Source organism: Nesoenas mayeri (genome assembly GCF_963082525.1).
Source record: "Nesoenas mayeri genome assembly, chromosome: 26".
Taxonomy (NCBI): Eukaryota; Metazoa; Chordata; class Aves; order Columbiformes; family Columbidae; genus Nesoenas; species Nesoenas mayeri.
In genome coordinates this window covers 6,296,078-6,310,987 of record NC_137552.1, presented here as the reverse complement: position 1 = coordinate 6,310,987, position 14,910 = coordinate 6,296,078, and the positions used below count along the sequence as shown (strand labels likewise).

Below are 14,910 nucleotides of genomic sequence, written 5' to 3'. Positions count from 1 at the left end.
TAACTAATTGGTTTAGTTTCCTCTAGCAGCTTTTAAATTGCATCTTGATTCAGCACATGGATTCTGTCTAGCTTGCTGCAGGTATAGGTGCTCTGTTAGTCTAATTTGGGCTGGGTTTGTGTGTTCTGGTGAACATTTTGGCCAAGGTAGATTTTGGAATGTGGTCCTTGGCAGTCCTTGATTGCCACTTGCTGTTGCAGTTCATCGTAAAGAGCTGCACACAGATGTGGGGACTCCAGTCAGGTTTCTCTGAAGCCCAGGGGTTTTACAGGGCTTATCCTATGCCCAACTGTGAAACTTGCTGCATTTGCAGCATTACTGATTCCCTGTGCTCGGTTCTTGAACTGCCTGGTGTCACGTCATGTGTGGATTGTGGAAGCGCTTGGAGAAACTGATTTTGAAGTGTCTGATTTCATAGAGTGGCTTCTCATTGTGGTGCTTATGCAGCACTTGCAGCATGTGAGATGTGTGGGACACGTAACCTTTGGAGAGCAGCGCCAGTGTTGCAAAGCTGCTTTGAGGCAGTGGAGATGGGACAAAGATGAGACTGGATGAGTTAAACCTGGGGCCGCGGTTCCCCGTCGTGCGGCCGCCCCCGAGCGGGGGTGGAACCCATCGCAGGTGCCGGTGAGCGCAGCTGGGACTGCGAGCAGGGCTCTCAGATGTGTTCTGTCTCAGGTCTTACAGATCAACAGACGGACGGACGACCCCCCAGCTGGGGAACCCCTTGACTCCCCAGCCAGCGTCCCCTGACATGGGCAACTGCCACTCCCATTCGGAGCTGCCCCACACCCACTCGCCGCGCAGCCCCATCAGCCCCGAACTGCTCTCTGCCCCTTTCACCCCGCTGTCCCGTGACTCCATGCGGCTCCTGTCCAGCGAGGACACCCGCTGCTCCACGCCCGAGGCCGGCCTTGACGAGCAGGTGGGTGCTGGCTCCGGTCGTGGCCGTTTGCTCTGGTTTTGCTCCTGGAGGCTGGCAGGAAGGTCCAAGTGCTGCCTGTCGCTGTCACCACAGTGGCTGCTGCAGATGGCTGTAAAGGTAAATCTGATGCTCAAACTTCTATCCTCACTGTGGGGAGACAGCTTGGAAACCTGCTTGTGGGAAATTCCTTCCAAACACTTGGCCAGGTGGAATGTGGAGTGTGGTATTTCGGCACGGGCGCCAGGATGCTTTTCCAGCCATCGGTTCAGTTTGAAGGCTGCCGTGTCCTCACCATTGGTGCTAAAGCTTTCCTCGCGTGTTAACAAGGCTCGGCTAAGTCTGTGGCTGGCATGGCACTGTGGAACCGCCTGCTCCGACCACTGCTGCGGTCGCGTACAGAGGGGGAGCAAGAAGAGCTTTTCCAGAGCATTTCCATAGCCTTGTGTCTCTTCTCTTTAGGCTGTGCAGCCTTGGGAGCGACGCACCTTCCCGCTCTCCTACGATCCCAGGACAGAGTGCGAGGACCAATCTGACCCCCAAGACCGGTTGTCGCGCTGCACCCGGCGCACGTCAGGCAGTAAATCCTCGCGGGAGACTGACAGCGCTCCTGCTCTGCCCAGCCTGGCCGGCCTCAAGAGCCGGCCCGCCCTGGCGACACCCTCCTCTTCCTCCGCAGCAGTTCAGCGGCCAGCGCACAGATAGAGACATATGGGAAGACATGAGCAAAACCAACACACAGAACTAACTCTTGGCATTAAAGCTTCCAAAAATCTGCGTTTGATATTCAAACATCCTGCCGGGAATTTTCACAGTTTTTAGTGAATTTAAGGAGTTTAGAAACTGTTTTTTGTTTTCTTTTGTTTGTTTGTTTTCTTTTTTTTTTTTTTCCTTTTCTCCATGTTTCCTTGTCACACACCAGAGCCCCAGGTTCCTCCCACTGGAGTGAAGGCTCGGGAGGGGAGCAGCCCACCAGCCACCCCCTCCCTCTTTCCTCCCCACCCTCTTAGATGTATAAACCTAGAGCACGGGATTTAGCTGGCTAGCAGACTTCCAGGATAGTTTTTCTCAAGGAAAAGGGTGTCGTCTTTCTCTTAACCCACTACCCCCACCCCCCTCCCTGGAAGGTTTTAGTGGAGTGAAATTAGTGATGAAAAGTGATGTCTTGGGATTGCAGCCCTCACTTGCTGTCTGTCTGTCCTCACCCTGCCCTTCCACCCTCCAGCATTTTTCCTCCCCTGGCTTGTAGTTCCAGGTGTCCGAGGGGGTGACTCTGCCCCCAGGGCCTCCTGCTGCCATCGCTGCTGGTTTGGGAGCAGCCGTTGGCTGTGCTGAGGTCTGGCTGTCACGGGGGAAGGAAGGACGGACCCTTTTAGCCGCTCAGCCCCACACGGGAGGAGTGAGCAGCCTTGCTCACAGCTTGTAGGTTCCTCCGGGGTGGAGGCCGGGAGGGGAGCGTCCCCAGCCCCGCGCGGGCGGCACTGCACACAGAAGCAGAAGTCACGAGGCCCGCCGGGGACGTGGCTCTTGGCCGAAGGCAGCAAACACAGGTCTGTGGCCAGCGCTGGAGCTCTGCCCTGAAGTCGCCGGTACGGCTGGGAGGTTTGGGTGAGGGCACGACCGTGGGAACGGGGCTGGTCCGGGTCGCACAGCTGGGGCACTGGGTTGGTCCCGGCAGGTGGGTTTGGTGTCAGAAAAGGGGAAATGAGAGCTGGAAGGGGGGGGTGGGCTGAGGTGCTGGGGAGGATCGGGATCTGTCACCACTGCTTCGCTCCACTTCCACCCATGGTCCTAAAACAGGGGTTGAGTCTGTTTAATTTCCCAGTCATGGATCTGATGTGCCGCCTACTGACAGGTATTTTATTTTGAAATGGAGTTCGCTGTTCCATCCCCCCCCCCGCACCGCAGAGACTCCTGGACTCGCGCACACCGGTCCCATCCGTAACGCTTTCTGATCCCGCGGTGTGGTCTTGGTCCCTGTCGCTAGCATCGTGCCTGTCTTATGTATAATCACATCACCAAAAAAGGAAAAAAATAAAAAGGACTTTTTTTTTTTTTTTTTTTTCCATTTTGTAATCGTAAAGAAATAGTAGCTAAACTGCTTAATGGTTGGGGTTTTCACAATTTTCAACATTATCTAGTGGTTTTGGTTCTGTTCTAGTTTAAAGGATTTGTCATCGTTTCTTTGAAGAAAACCAACAATGCTACCATATCCGTCTGCATAAGTGCTTTTCTATTTATAAGGTTGAAAATTCTGAATAACCCTTTTAGCATTATATAAAAAAAAAAACCACACACACAAAAAACCCCCACCTTGTATTTTGTAAATATTTTCTTTTCCTGCTTTGAGCTGTGTAATGTCCTTGTTATATAGAAATGCTTTTCTTCCGAGAAGCTGATCTTTGTTAATGTCTTGATTCTGTTGGCAAAGCACAAATGTGCTTATAAAAAAAAAAAAAAAAAAAAAAAAAAAAGATTAAAAAAAAATTAAAACAGAAAATGCTCTGCGAAGTGTTTGTGGGGAGGATCAGCCGCTCCCGCCCGTGTCTCAGAGCAGCGATGTGACTCAGAGGCGCAGGCGAAGCTGCAGCCTGAGCCGCGGTGGTGGCGCCGCCCCGGCCGCCGTTTGCCCGGCTGTCCCGCAGCGCTGCGGCGCTGGCGCGGCTGCGAGGGACAGGACGGGCCCGCTGCGTGGCCAAACCCCTCCTGTCCCAGCTCCCACCACTCCCCGTTCCCCTCACCCCATGCAAGAGACACCGGTTATCGTAGTAATGACTTTATTTCCAAATCCACTTTTACGGTAACAGTGTAAACCAGTTGTTAAAACGCACGATACACTATGGACATTCACAGACAGAAGCTAAGCTAGAATGGTACACTGAGATCAAACCTTCCCTCTCTGCCCCGGCACACGGCGGGATGGGGCTGCCAGCACCACGCAGCGTCCGACCCTGCCAGCACCACGCAGAGTCAGACCCTGCCAGCACCACGCAGAGTCCGACCCGGGACGTCGCTTCAGAAGTGATTTCTTTTCTTTTTTTTTTTCTTTTTTTTTTCTTTTTTTTGAGTGCAGAAACATTTTTTTTTTTAAATCAGTGCTGGTTTTAACCCTTTTCAGACCAAGATGTGTGTGGAGTAAAGGAAAAGCCATGGGTCAGTCTGTTGAGCTGCTCATGGTAACCTCAGGCCTGGGTCTGAACGCAGAGTTGGGGATGTGGCTCGGGCTGCTGGAAGGGGCCAGCAAGGGCGGGGGTGGACGGAAAGCGCTGTCCTGGCCCCTCTCCCTGGCACCCCCGTGGGAGAGGACGGGTGCCCGAGTGGCAGCAGATGGGGCTGCTCACTGGAACCCCCCCCAGCTCAGGCATCGTGTCCCTCAGGAGCCGCACCGTGGGGCCAGGGCAGGTGGCACCAGGGCCAGGCTGGGATGGGCAAGCTCAGCTCGGGCCATCCTGCAGCCGAAAAGGCTTAAAAGAGGTGACTGGCATTCAGTGGTTCTCCTACTCATTTTTACAGAGGTCAAAAATACTGCAGTGGCACCTACACCAATACAAAGATAGTCACGGACTGGAGTACAGTCTTACAATCATAAAGTCAACTGAAACGGAGCAAATGACAAGCTGGACATGGGCTTTTACTCAACGAGTTGGTGCTGGATCAGCCCCCTCCCCAGCAGTAAAGCAGCTCCTGGGGCTACAGAGATGAAGGTTGGACACCCTCCCTGCAAAGTGCCACCCCCCAGCCATGACATGCTCCTCCGGCACAGGACAGGCTGCCCAGCACTGCGCACAGAAACCTGGTGGAGCTGGAGTGGGATGTGCCACGGCTGCTGCGCTGTACCAGGCTGCCAGGGGTGGGAGTGGGTCCTGTCCGCGGAGGAACCGCTGCTCTGCCACAAGTAGCAGCTCCTGAAACTGCCGTGGCACCCAGTGGCCATCCCGGGAGGACCCATGCCCGGCCCAGTCAGATCGGGATTCTGGCCAACGGCTGGGACTGCAGAGGCTGCAGCGCTTTCCCTGCTGCCCTCACCGCTGCTGCCAGCTCTGCCCCCCCACGCTGCCGATCCGTCCCGGGGCGGGGAAGGGAAGGAGGATGCACACTGAGCTGCGCTGGTGGCACCTCGGCCTCTTTGGCTGCGCAAGGGGCAGGTGGGGATGGCCACAGGTGCAGCACAGCCCCGGGCCGCGCCCTCACAGCTCCCAGGTTGCCACAGCAGGTGCAAAGCAGCCAAAAACCCAGCTCTTTTCACCTGCGTGGTGCTGGGGCAGCGTGGGGGCTTCGTGCTGCATGGAAGAGACACCATGACAGGGAACATGCTGCAAACCCAAACTGGGCGAGCACTCGGGGTTGGGGGGTTGGTGCCAGGAGCAGCCTCTGGCATCCGAGGTCAGGCCGGGACCCTGGGGAGCGGCCGCCATGCACCAACTAAAACCTCCCTTGCACCTTCCCCTCACACCCTCCCCGTTGTCTCCTAACGCTGCCAACGGCACGAGAACAGCGGAGCCATGGAGCTGCCACTTCATCATCTCTTAGCTGACCTTGCAGTAAAAGAACAAGAACAACCCCAAAAATGTTACATGCTGCACCCAAATCCAGTGCCCATCCCAGCCCGGAGCTGCAAGCGCCTCTCACGCGACACTCCCAGCCCCAGGGAGCCGTGAAGCCCCCGGCTCTCTGCCCTCGCCACAGTGCAGGGCAGCAGTTCTGCACCCACTGTGTGCCCCGCAGACGTGGTGCTGAATCTGGGCCTGACCTGGAGCTCAGCAAAGCCGCCGCTCCGGCCCCCGTCCCGGGCGCCGGTGGAGCTGCCACGGGGCAGCTCAAAACTACTTACAGCATTCAGTTATTTTTTTTAAACACATGCTCATTTATGGAAACTCACCCTGCACGGTCCAAGCATATACAGACACATCTACTCTACGACACGAGGGGCTGCCAAAGGAATGGGGAAAAGCCTCTACTCATCCACTCAGCGGTTCCAGCACAGCCATGGAGAAGGGAACAGCCGCCCGGGACACGCCAGCACCCCAGCTGCCGGAGCTGGGAGAGGGTTTAGGGGATACCTGGCAGTTATCTTCATACACATCTCGGCTTGCAGAGCTAAAAACAAAAGGTTTCTTCCAATCAGCAGGCATTTAATGCAAAAAAGGAGGGCACCTCCCTGCAGTCCCTGGCTGCAGCACCCACTGCCCGTGCTGCCCTGGCACTGTCGGGGCAACAGGCGTGCGGAGGTGACGTCCCCTCCCGCGGCCCCTGCTGCGGGACGCCCGGCCGGCATCCTGCTGGGGCTGCCCCGCTCCCCCCGGGCAGAGCGGCCCTGGGCAGGGCTGGGACAGTGAGGGACAGCGCAGGGGACGAGGGGAGGGAGCGGGGAACGGGACAGGCTGTGCGCTCCAAGGAGCAAGGGGAGAGGAGGTTTTGTACCTCATAGTGTCACTGATTTTTGAAGTCCTGGAGCTAGAGCTGAATGAACAGTAAAAGCAGGTTAAATCATTAACCAGTTAGGGGATGGGGAAGCAGCTGTAAAAGGAACAGAGGAAGAAGGCCAGATTATTATTTTTGTTTCTTTTTTTTTCTCCTTGTCTTCTCTCATCTTTGCCCACCACGGCGCCGCAATCACAAGCCCTGCTTGGCCAGCGAAGCGGACACTTCGTCAGCTAGTGTGGCGAGCTGGGGGGAGTCCACCATATTGATGCTGCCAGTGGAGGAGACGTTGCTAAGGCGGCGCGGGGAGGCGTCTCCAGAGATGGTGGGGGACTTGTAGACAATTTCAGCGCCATGGTCGGTCTTGGCTTTGGCATTCTCACGGAAAGTCAGCTTATGAGTCTCAATCTGCAACGAGAGTGGAGGGCAGTGAGCCCGGAGGATGGGGGACACCATCCGGACAGGCCATTTTACCTGCACACCAGCTGCTTGGCCGCTGCTGTTGTGCAGCTGGGAGGAAAGCGTCGTTCGCTGGCCTGATGCCCCCAGTGCCCCCCAGTCCTTGAGCATGTCCCTTCCAGTAGCCCACGCAGGGAATGGTCACAGCCAGAGGGAACGGCGGGACGGGAGCATCTCGGGATGCTGTCACATGCTTCCCATGCACACAGACCCGGTGTGGTGCTGGGTCCAGGCCCAGGACCCAGCCGGCACAACCTGCGCTGCTCCCACTCATCGGCAGAGATTTACGGAAGGACGGGATCCCCATACAGCACATAAGGCTGCCCTTAGACCCATGGCCCAGGTTTGCTACTTACTGCTGCCCCCCAGCCACGCGCCAGGCCGGGAGCGGGCTCTCCGGGGGACGGCGCCCAGCGGGGTCTGGGCTCGGGCTCCGAGCAGCCTGGGGATGGGTCTTGTCTTCCTTGCCCTTCTCTCTCTACAGGTGAAGAAACCCACCCAGGGTGGTGGGTTCAAAAAAATGCATCAGCAACAGAAAAACCAAGATCCGATAAATGCCAGCCAGAAGGAAGATGACAAAAAATAAATAGGAAGCTGGGGAGAAAAAGATCTGACAAACAGGGCCATTCGCTGACTCGCAGGAGGAAGAGCAGCGGCCTTTGGAGATGGGGTGGAGGAAAGCTTTCCGTGTGCAGCAGAAGAGAGCAGATGCTGCTGGCACAGGTACTTTGGCAAAGCACAGAGCACCCCGGCTCCCCACGGGAAAGCCGCTGCCTTGTAAAGCACAGGGCAGCCCGATGCGCAGCGCAGCGAGAGAACGGCCCGTCAGCCGGGCCAGCGCGCCGCCGGGAGACGACGGGCTGAGAGGTGCACAGAGAAAATGTGGCCAAGAACAACGTGACAAAATACAGGAGCCAAACCACAACTTTCTCCTCCCATTGCGGAAAATACCGTTTGAAAAACAAGCAAGATAAAAACCACTTTGCCCTGAAAAAATTCAACCATGTGGTCACCTGGCTGCAGTCTCACCTCTTGCCTACCCAGTTTCGCTGCCTGCAAGGGACAGGGCTGTCCTTGAGGCGGCTGTAGAAGTGTTTTACTTAGCTAAAACTTCACGTGAAGTCACCATGAAAGCCCCTGGCAGGACTGGCTCACCTTAAGTTAAGCATTTCACCTGACCTACTGGCTTTTGTTTTTCAATTTAAATCCCCCCAAACACGCAGCACTCCCTACGCAAAGTCCTGAGTCAATCTCACCTGAGAGACTAAGGCTTAGAGAGACCACCTGTCTTCTGAAGTGATGGCTTGCTGCAAAGTTCCTTTTTCTAAATAAAGCTAAGCCTTCAATGCTCTGCTTGCACTGGAGAACCAACACCTAAGCAGCACGCCAAGGTGCCAGCCTTGTGCCGTTCTACTGGGAGTAACTGGCAACACAGAGCGCAAAAGCCGTCGCTGATGGTGGCAGCCCTTCACGTGAAAGGTTTGAGACACAAACATGCTTCTGCACAAACTGCAGAGAACAGCAGAAAGAGCAGGAAACCGCAGGAGAGGATGTCACTTACTTACATTCACACGCACTCAGGCGCCACAGGAGGAGGACAGGCTGCCATCCCCGCGGCCCCACGGCTGTGCCCAGCAAACGTCCTGCGGGTTGGCAACGCGGCCCGGGAGCCCTCGGCTCTGCCCGCCTGCAGCAAGCGCCGACCAGCCCGGCGCCGAGCCGGCCGCTGCCCGTGCTCTGGAGGACCAGCGTGCACAGACCAGCCCACGCTACAACAGGGGCAGCGAATCCTTTCAAGCACTGGGGAAGAGGTGCTGCCTGGTAAGCACAGAGGCCACGTGGGCTGAAGATGAGCTAAGGGCGCGGGACATTCTCCGGGTCTAGACTTCAACCGCTCTTTGCTTGTGAGCCTGCTCGCAGGGCAGACAGACGCAGCAGAACAGCACGTCTGCTCTTGACCCGGTGCCCCTTTACCTTCTTATTTCCTCCACCAGGGACGTGGCTGATGTTATCTAAGGACCCGATTTTTGATTGCACCTTATCTTTGAAGTCCAGTTTCTCAGATTTCACCTCCACCTGGCCACCGCCTGCAGGAGAAGAGCACGAGCAGGGTTAGCTCCTGTGCCAGCCAGGCAGGCTGGAGAGACAGCGCTCAGGCTGCAGCTGCTGCTCCAAGGCGGCTCAGCCAAAGCACGGCTGGGGCTGAGCAGAGCGCGAGGACCAGGAAAACGGCAGCACAAGGAAGCCCACGGGGATCTGGGAAACCCAGGAGCTGGGGCAAGTGGGAACAAGGGTGAAGGGGCTGTGCAGAGCTGACAGACGTCCCAGTGTTTCACAGAGCCAAGTGCAAGGAGCTAACCTCACTCCTCTAAAGGCCAGCAGTTCCCCCTATTCATTCCTAAATACTTCCCACGTACAGTGAGGTGTTTGCACAGACAAGGGTGTCCAAGGACCGGACCAGATCCCGCCCCTACTCCTGAGTGGTGAGGCAGACAGTGACAGGGCTGGTGACAGCATCCAGCACCCCAAGCTCACTCTGATGCTACAGTCACCGCCCCACGTACCTCCCTGTGCCCCCCGTGCTCCCCATGCCCAGCTCCACGCCGCGACGCAGCCTGTGAGGCCCCGAGGACGCTGTGCAGTCAAAGGTACCTGGTTTGTGATGGATGTTGCCCAGGGAACCACATTTGGATGTCACGTGGCTCAGGTCAACTGGCTTGTAAACGATTTGAACCTGTCCGTATGAGAAAGGAAAAGACAATGAGCTTATGGCCACCACGGGCACCCCGGGGAGGGAGAGGCACAACACACACTGGCACCTGATCTGGATTCAAGGGAAAGGACAGCTTAAACCCCAGTAAGATGAATAATACCACAGAAACTGTAATCAGAAATGGGAGATCATTAATGCCTGTGTGCAGTAGTAGCCTCTCTTGTCAGCATGCACAAGATCACCTCTCCACAGAGGGGGGAAGTAGAGGCAATTTTAAAGTGCTTAAGTGAGAAAGAAAGTGGAGTGGTAATTAATTAAGATTTGCATACACATCATCCAAAAGGAAGAGACATACCAGAGAGAAAACGTAAAAAATAAATACCTTTTCTGGTGTAAAACATAAAGCTTATGTCCACAAAAACTGAAAAAACAGAAATGATCAATGTGCACAGAACTTTTAAAAGGGTGACCAAAAGATGCATTTCTGAAAAATGCTGTAAAGAAATAAGGGTTAAAAAAAAAAAAAAGCAAAGCAAAGTCTAAATATCTGGCAGGAGTTCACATAATATAAATTAAAATAGCAATAATAACATATTGAACTACAACAGTATTTTGTGACATTATGCTCTGTGCTTGGTTTCACCCATCACGTCTCTGAACACGGGCTCTGGCAATTCCACTCAAAGCACCGCACCTGGAGCCGCGCAGCACGGGCTCCGCCGCCCCGCGCACGGACAGCCAGGGGACACGGGACGCACACACAAGGAACAGCGAACGCAGAGCCGATTAGTGGTTACGTTAGCGGTTAAACACCACACTGGGAAACACCAACAGCTGGAGAGGTCTGGGACGGCAAACCACAGCACGCACACCAGCTACATCAGGAGACAAGGGGGCAAGAAAACATCCCCATACCCCCCGAAGTTACCTTGGGCTCTGGTTTTGGACTCACACCTGCGTGTGAACCAGCTGTTGCTGTAGTTAGCGGCGCCGTATGGGAGAAATCAGATCATCTCCACATCAAGGCTGGTTGCTACTCCCTGGGAAGTGTGTGGCCCTCATCTCTGGAGCTCAGCGGAGCGTGTGCTGCTCCATGTTCTCACCCAGCACCACGGCAGCTGCGCGGCTCTCCCAGGTCTCAGGAAGGATGTGCCAGCACCAAAGGGGCCCGTGCAGAGGAGCTGACTCCTCCAAGCAGCCAGGCAGCCTCTGGACCAACGTGGCCAAAAGCACAAAGGATTCACCGTAGCCACTGCTCTCCATCGACCGAGTGCCTGCACTGACTCGGAAGCCCGGGGGTGAAGGTGCATCCTTCAGTTCCCATGTTGGCCCCATGTCCACTGGCCCCACCACCCTCAGAGCTGGGTGCTGGACACTCCTCCCTCCATCCTGCAGCCAGAGCCCCCTGCGCACAGGCCTGCCTTGTCTCCAATGTCCACGCATACCAAAAGGCACATCTGACAGCGAGTGGAGACAGAGATAAGGGAGAAAGGCAACCCCAGGGTCTGGGAGCACGCTGCAGACACAGACACGAAGGGGAAGATCACAGACTAAACACACTGGGCCGGAGGAAAGCCAGACTCAGCTGGAAGGCAGGAAAGGACAGCTGACACCTTTCCAATCCCAGCTGCAACTCCCAAGGGCCTGTGAGCAATTCGGGCACCACTGGGACCTGGGCCTGAAAGACCTTCCATTTACAGAGCAAGCAATCAGCAACTGAAACATTTTCTGCTCTCCTCTCAGTTCCCTTTTTTTTTTACAGACAGGACTGCATTAACCCTTACCATCCTGCTGGCGGGCAGAGAAGGGTCCTCCCCATTTTACCAACAAAGGAAAAAGGGGCTGGAGTTGCTTGCCTGGGAAACCAGTGCCAGAGACCTGGGGATCCCACCTCTCAGCATCAACAATACTTAGGTCAACTTCTGCCTAATGCATCACGTGTTCAGAGCATCCACGGGCTTAAAAAAAACCAAAAACACAACCAAAAAAACCCAAAAAACCCCACAACCCCAGGTTCCTGCAACAACAGTCCACTCCGCTTGAGGCAGCAATGGCCCGGCAAGCAGCCACTGCTGACAGCGTCGTGCAGGATGAAGACACGATGGCCATCGGACCCCGGTGCTCTCCTGCTGCCCCAGGGCGCAGCTCCGCCTGCACGGCCCCGTGCTCGGCGCTCGGCCGCTGCCGCCCACGCCCGCACCGCCGGACACGGGCACGCGACTCCCCGCGCCGGCAGAGCCCGGGGAGGGACGGCGGCCCCGGCCAGAAGCGCGGGTACCGCTCCGCCCGCTGCCGCTGCACACGCTGGCCCAGGGGTGAGCTCTGAGCGGAGGAAAGGGTGAGCTCACCACCGCGCGCTGAAGCTCATTACCAGCCACAGCACCGATGCTTCGTGATGAACACTAACTCCTGCCATAAACTAGTGGTCCACCGAGCCCAAGACAGTCCAGTAAGTGCAGGACCCTGGGCTAAGAAAGAGCAGAAGCATGAAACCTGCTTCAGAGAGGTCTGACCCCCACAAAGCATCTCTTCTAGCCCACTGAATGCAGAATGACATCAAATTTAAGACAGAGGTTGCAAACCCGGTGCTCAGTTTCTCAGGGAGGGCATCCACAGAGATCAAAAACAGCAGAAAGAAAATCCATTTGGAACATCTGAGAGGCACCAGAGAACTTCCTCAGATGGCCACAGACCCTGGGTCACACTGTTCGGGGTCTCAGTGATGCTCCTTCCTTGGTCTGTCATCTTTCCTGGACCCACACTCTGCCTCCAGAGAGACTGGTGTAAATCCGCCAACCTCTGTGGAGTTTCTCCAGGTTTCTGGCACAGTAACTGAAAGCCGAGTCTGGCTATTTATCTGGGAATGGCTGGAAATGCCAGTGTTCAAATCAATTGACTCATTACTTCAAGCTCAGCCTCCACGGGCACTGCCTAACATACGCTGGACACTTTCATTAGCAAGGAGAAGCTTAATATTTTCACGGATCATACTTGCCTGACCGGAATGGGCAGGAACTTGTGCTTTCACATTGTGCAAAGTCATGTGCATTTCAACACTACATTAAGCAAGGAGGACTCTGCTTATAAATCTATCCCTCTACTGCATCAGCAACTGTCACTGTCTGCCGGAGACCACCCATCCTGCAGACAATGAGGCACCAAGCCTTCCAGGTAGTGCAAAACATTTGGGTTAAGGGGATGTTTTGTTACAGATACGGTTTCGACACAGGTCAGTTAGTTCTGTCCATGTCAGGCATGTACAGGACTTGTGAGGGTTTATCTAACCATGTCTTTTGGGTTAATGGGTTAAATGACAGCACATCACCAATCACTATCTGACAGCAGGGTCGCTGCAGATAGCATTGGCAGTTTAGTGTATACAACATGCCACTAATAATAGGGATTATTACAGTGCATTCAAAGTGTGAAGGTACTCACACTGCCTCCTCCCGGGATGTGTTTGATATTATCCTTTGAGCCACACCTGGATTGAACGCTGCTAAAGTCCAACTTCTTATTAACAATCTGCACCTTTGGTAGCCAGAAAAGAGTCATTGCACGTCACCAATAGCTATCTGATGGCAGGGTCACTGCAGATAGCATTGGCGGTTTAGTGTATACAACATGCCACTTATAATAAGAACTGTTATAGTGCATTGAAAGTGTGAAGGTACTCACACTGCCTCCTCCCGGGATGTGTTTGATATTATCCTTTGAGCCACACTTGGATTGAACGCTGCTAAAGTCCAGCTTCTTATTAATAATCTGCACCTTTAGTAGCCAGAAAAGAGTGTGAGAAACAACATGACCATCTGCAGCTTGACCACGTGTTATATCACTAAAACCAGGAACCTGTCTTCCAGTGACAAGAGCAAAGAAGAACCTCTGGCTTGCTGCATAGATTTGTCTACCCATGGGCTAAAACCTGAAGATGGAGGTGGGCAGGTTACAGCTAGACTGGATATGCAAGGCAGCCCCGGTTTCCAGGCCAGAAACACTACCAAAAAGCCAGCTCAGCCTGTTTTCTTCCACTGAACAGAACGGGGAACGTGCCAGGAAGGAAACACTCTGCAAGGCACCAGAGGTCTGAGACTCATCTCCTGCAGAGCCAGCGGAAGAAGGAAGACGGAGCTGAGCGAAAATGGCCTGCTCAGCCCGCTCTCCCGCGCCGGCGGCGTGTTCCCTCCCGCGGCCCCGCGGGCGCAGCGAGCCGCGCAGGCGGGGCGGCGGGCTGGGCAGCAGCAGCCGCGTGTCCAGCTCCACCGGGAGAGGCCGCCTGCGCCCTGCGGGGCTCAAACTCCCCCGCAGCTGCTGACAGGGACCAGCTCCATGCCTGCCGCTTTCCTAACTCCTGCAGAGATGAGATGAAAGAGGCAGCACTGACCAGCCCCAGAGGCAGATGCTCTATTGCTTATTCTCAGCGCCATCTTGGGCGGGAGAGCAGCTGGAAATGGCTTGGTGCCGCAGAGGAACCACCGACCGTGCCAACTCCACCCTCCCGTCCCAAGGCCTCTCTGCCCTCTCCCCCTACACACAGATCTTTGTACTAATCAATTACGTTGTTTCCCTTTAGGCCTTGTTTTCTCTGTTCGGGTTTTGTAAGGGCAGATGTGCTGGAGTGACCCCACACACAGCAGCAGCTGTTGAGACAACACAAAGACGAAGATGGTCCCTGCTCCCTCTCCTACACGGACTGGGTTGGCTTTACAACCTCTGCAAGTACAAACCAGAGCTAACTGCAGGTAAAGCCAGCCGGCACACGGGCCCGCGCTCCCCCAGCAGAAAGCCTGTCTGAAGCACAACACTCGTCAGAGAAAGAGAGACGCAGCATCCTGCAAGAAAGCAGCGTCACGTCGCGCTGCGCACACAGCCCTGGACGACGCCGAGCAGGTGAACCTCACCCTCCATCTCAGCACGGCCTGCCGCCGCGGGGGAGCCCCTCGCTACGCCCTTGTCCTTGAACGTGAGAAGCACCAGGGCTGACACAGGCCTGCAGTGTCATTTTCCAAGATAACTTAATTCTGCAAATCAGGACCCAGTTCTGTTAGACCAGGCTTTGCCAGAACAGTATTCAGTGATCCAGCAACAATGGAAAAGGTGTGTCCTGGCTGACTGTTGGTGCCTGTGGCCCATGCACCTTTGCTTCCCTAGGCTGGGAATCCAAAATCTGCACAGACAGCAAGCTCCAGACCCATCTTCTGGACACCCTAAAATCAGACCTGTGGGATCAGCCTGCTGCAGCTGCAACCATCCTGCTAAGAGCAGCCTCGTGTCCTACAAACCCCCAACGGAACAGCCAGCCATTCGCACCTCCGAAGACCAATGAATTGTTCCAAATTCAGCTGTTCTTACTCTCAGTGACAACAATAAACAACTGACAGAGAAGCTGACAAAA

General features: G+C 55.2%; 2 protein-coding genes across 12 annotated transcripts in view; one reads left to right on the top strand and one right to left on the bottom strand.

Annotated features, from left to right (window-relative positions):
- Positions 1 to 2,937, top strand: part of KANSL1 (KAT8 regulatory NSL complex subunit 1) — a 64,948-nt gene extending 62,011 nt beyond the window's left edge. For all 3 annotated transcript variants that reach the window (XM_080359643.1, XM_080359642.1, XM_080359641.1), the window contains 2 exons: positions 679 to 925; positions 1,385 to 2,937. In XM_080359643.1, coding sequence (XP_080215769.1) covers positions 679 to 925; positions 1,385 to 1,627 — 490 coding nt within the window. In that variant the 3' untranslated portion in view covers positions 1,628 to 2,937. The remainder of the gene's footprint in view (positions 1 to 678; positions 926 to 1,384) is intronic.
- A 342-nt stretch (positions 2,938 to 3,279) lies between these two features.
- Positions 3,280 to 14,910, bottom strand: part of MAPT (microtubule associated protein tau) — a 44,555-nt gene continuing 32,924 nt past the window's right edge. For 4 of the 9 annotated variants that reach the window (XM_080359645.1, XM_080359644.1, XM_080359647.1 and 1 more), the window contains 5 exons: positions 13,194 to 13,286; positions 12,954 to 13,046; positions 9,455 to 9,536; positions 8,777 to 8,889; positions 3,280 to 6,751 (listed from right to left, as the gene is read on the bottom strand). In XM_080359645.1, the coding sequence (XP_080215771.1) occupies positions 6,536 to 6,751; positions 8,777 to 8,889; positions 9,455 to 9,536; positions 12,954 to 13,046; positions 13,194 to 13,286 (597 nt within the window). In that variant the 3' untranslated portion in view covers positions 3,280 to 6,535. Of the gene's footprint in view, positions 6,752 to 7,158; positions 7,281 to 8,367; positions 8,890 to 9,454; positions 9,537 to 12,953; positions 13,047 to 13,193; positions 13,287 to 14,910 lie in introns of those variants that run through there. The other 5 variants (XM_080359649.1, XM_080359651.1, XM_080359646.1 and 2 more) reach the window with 4 other exon arrangements.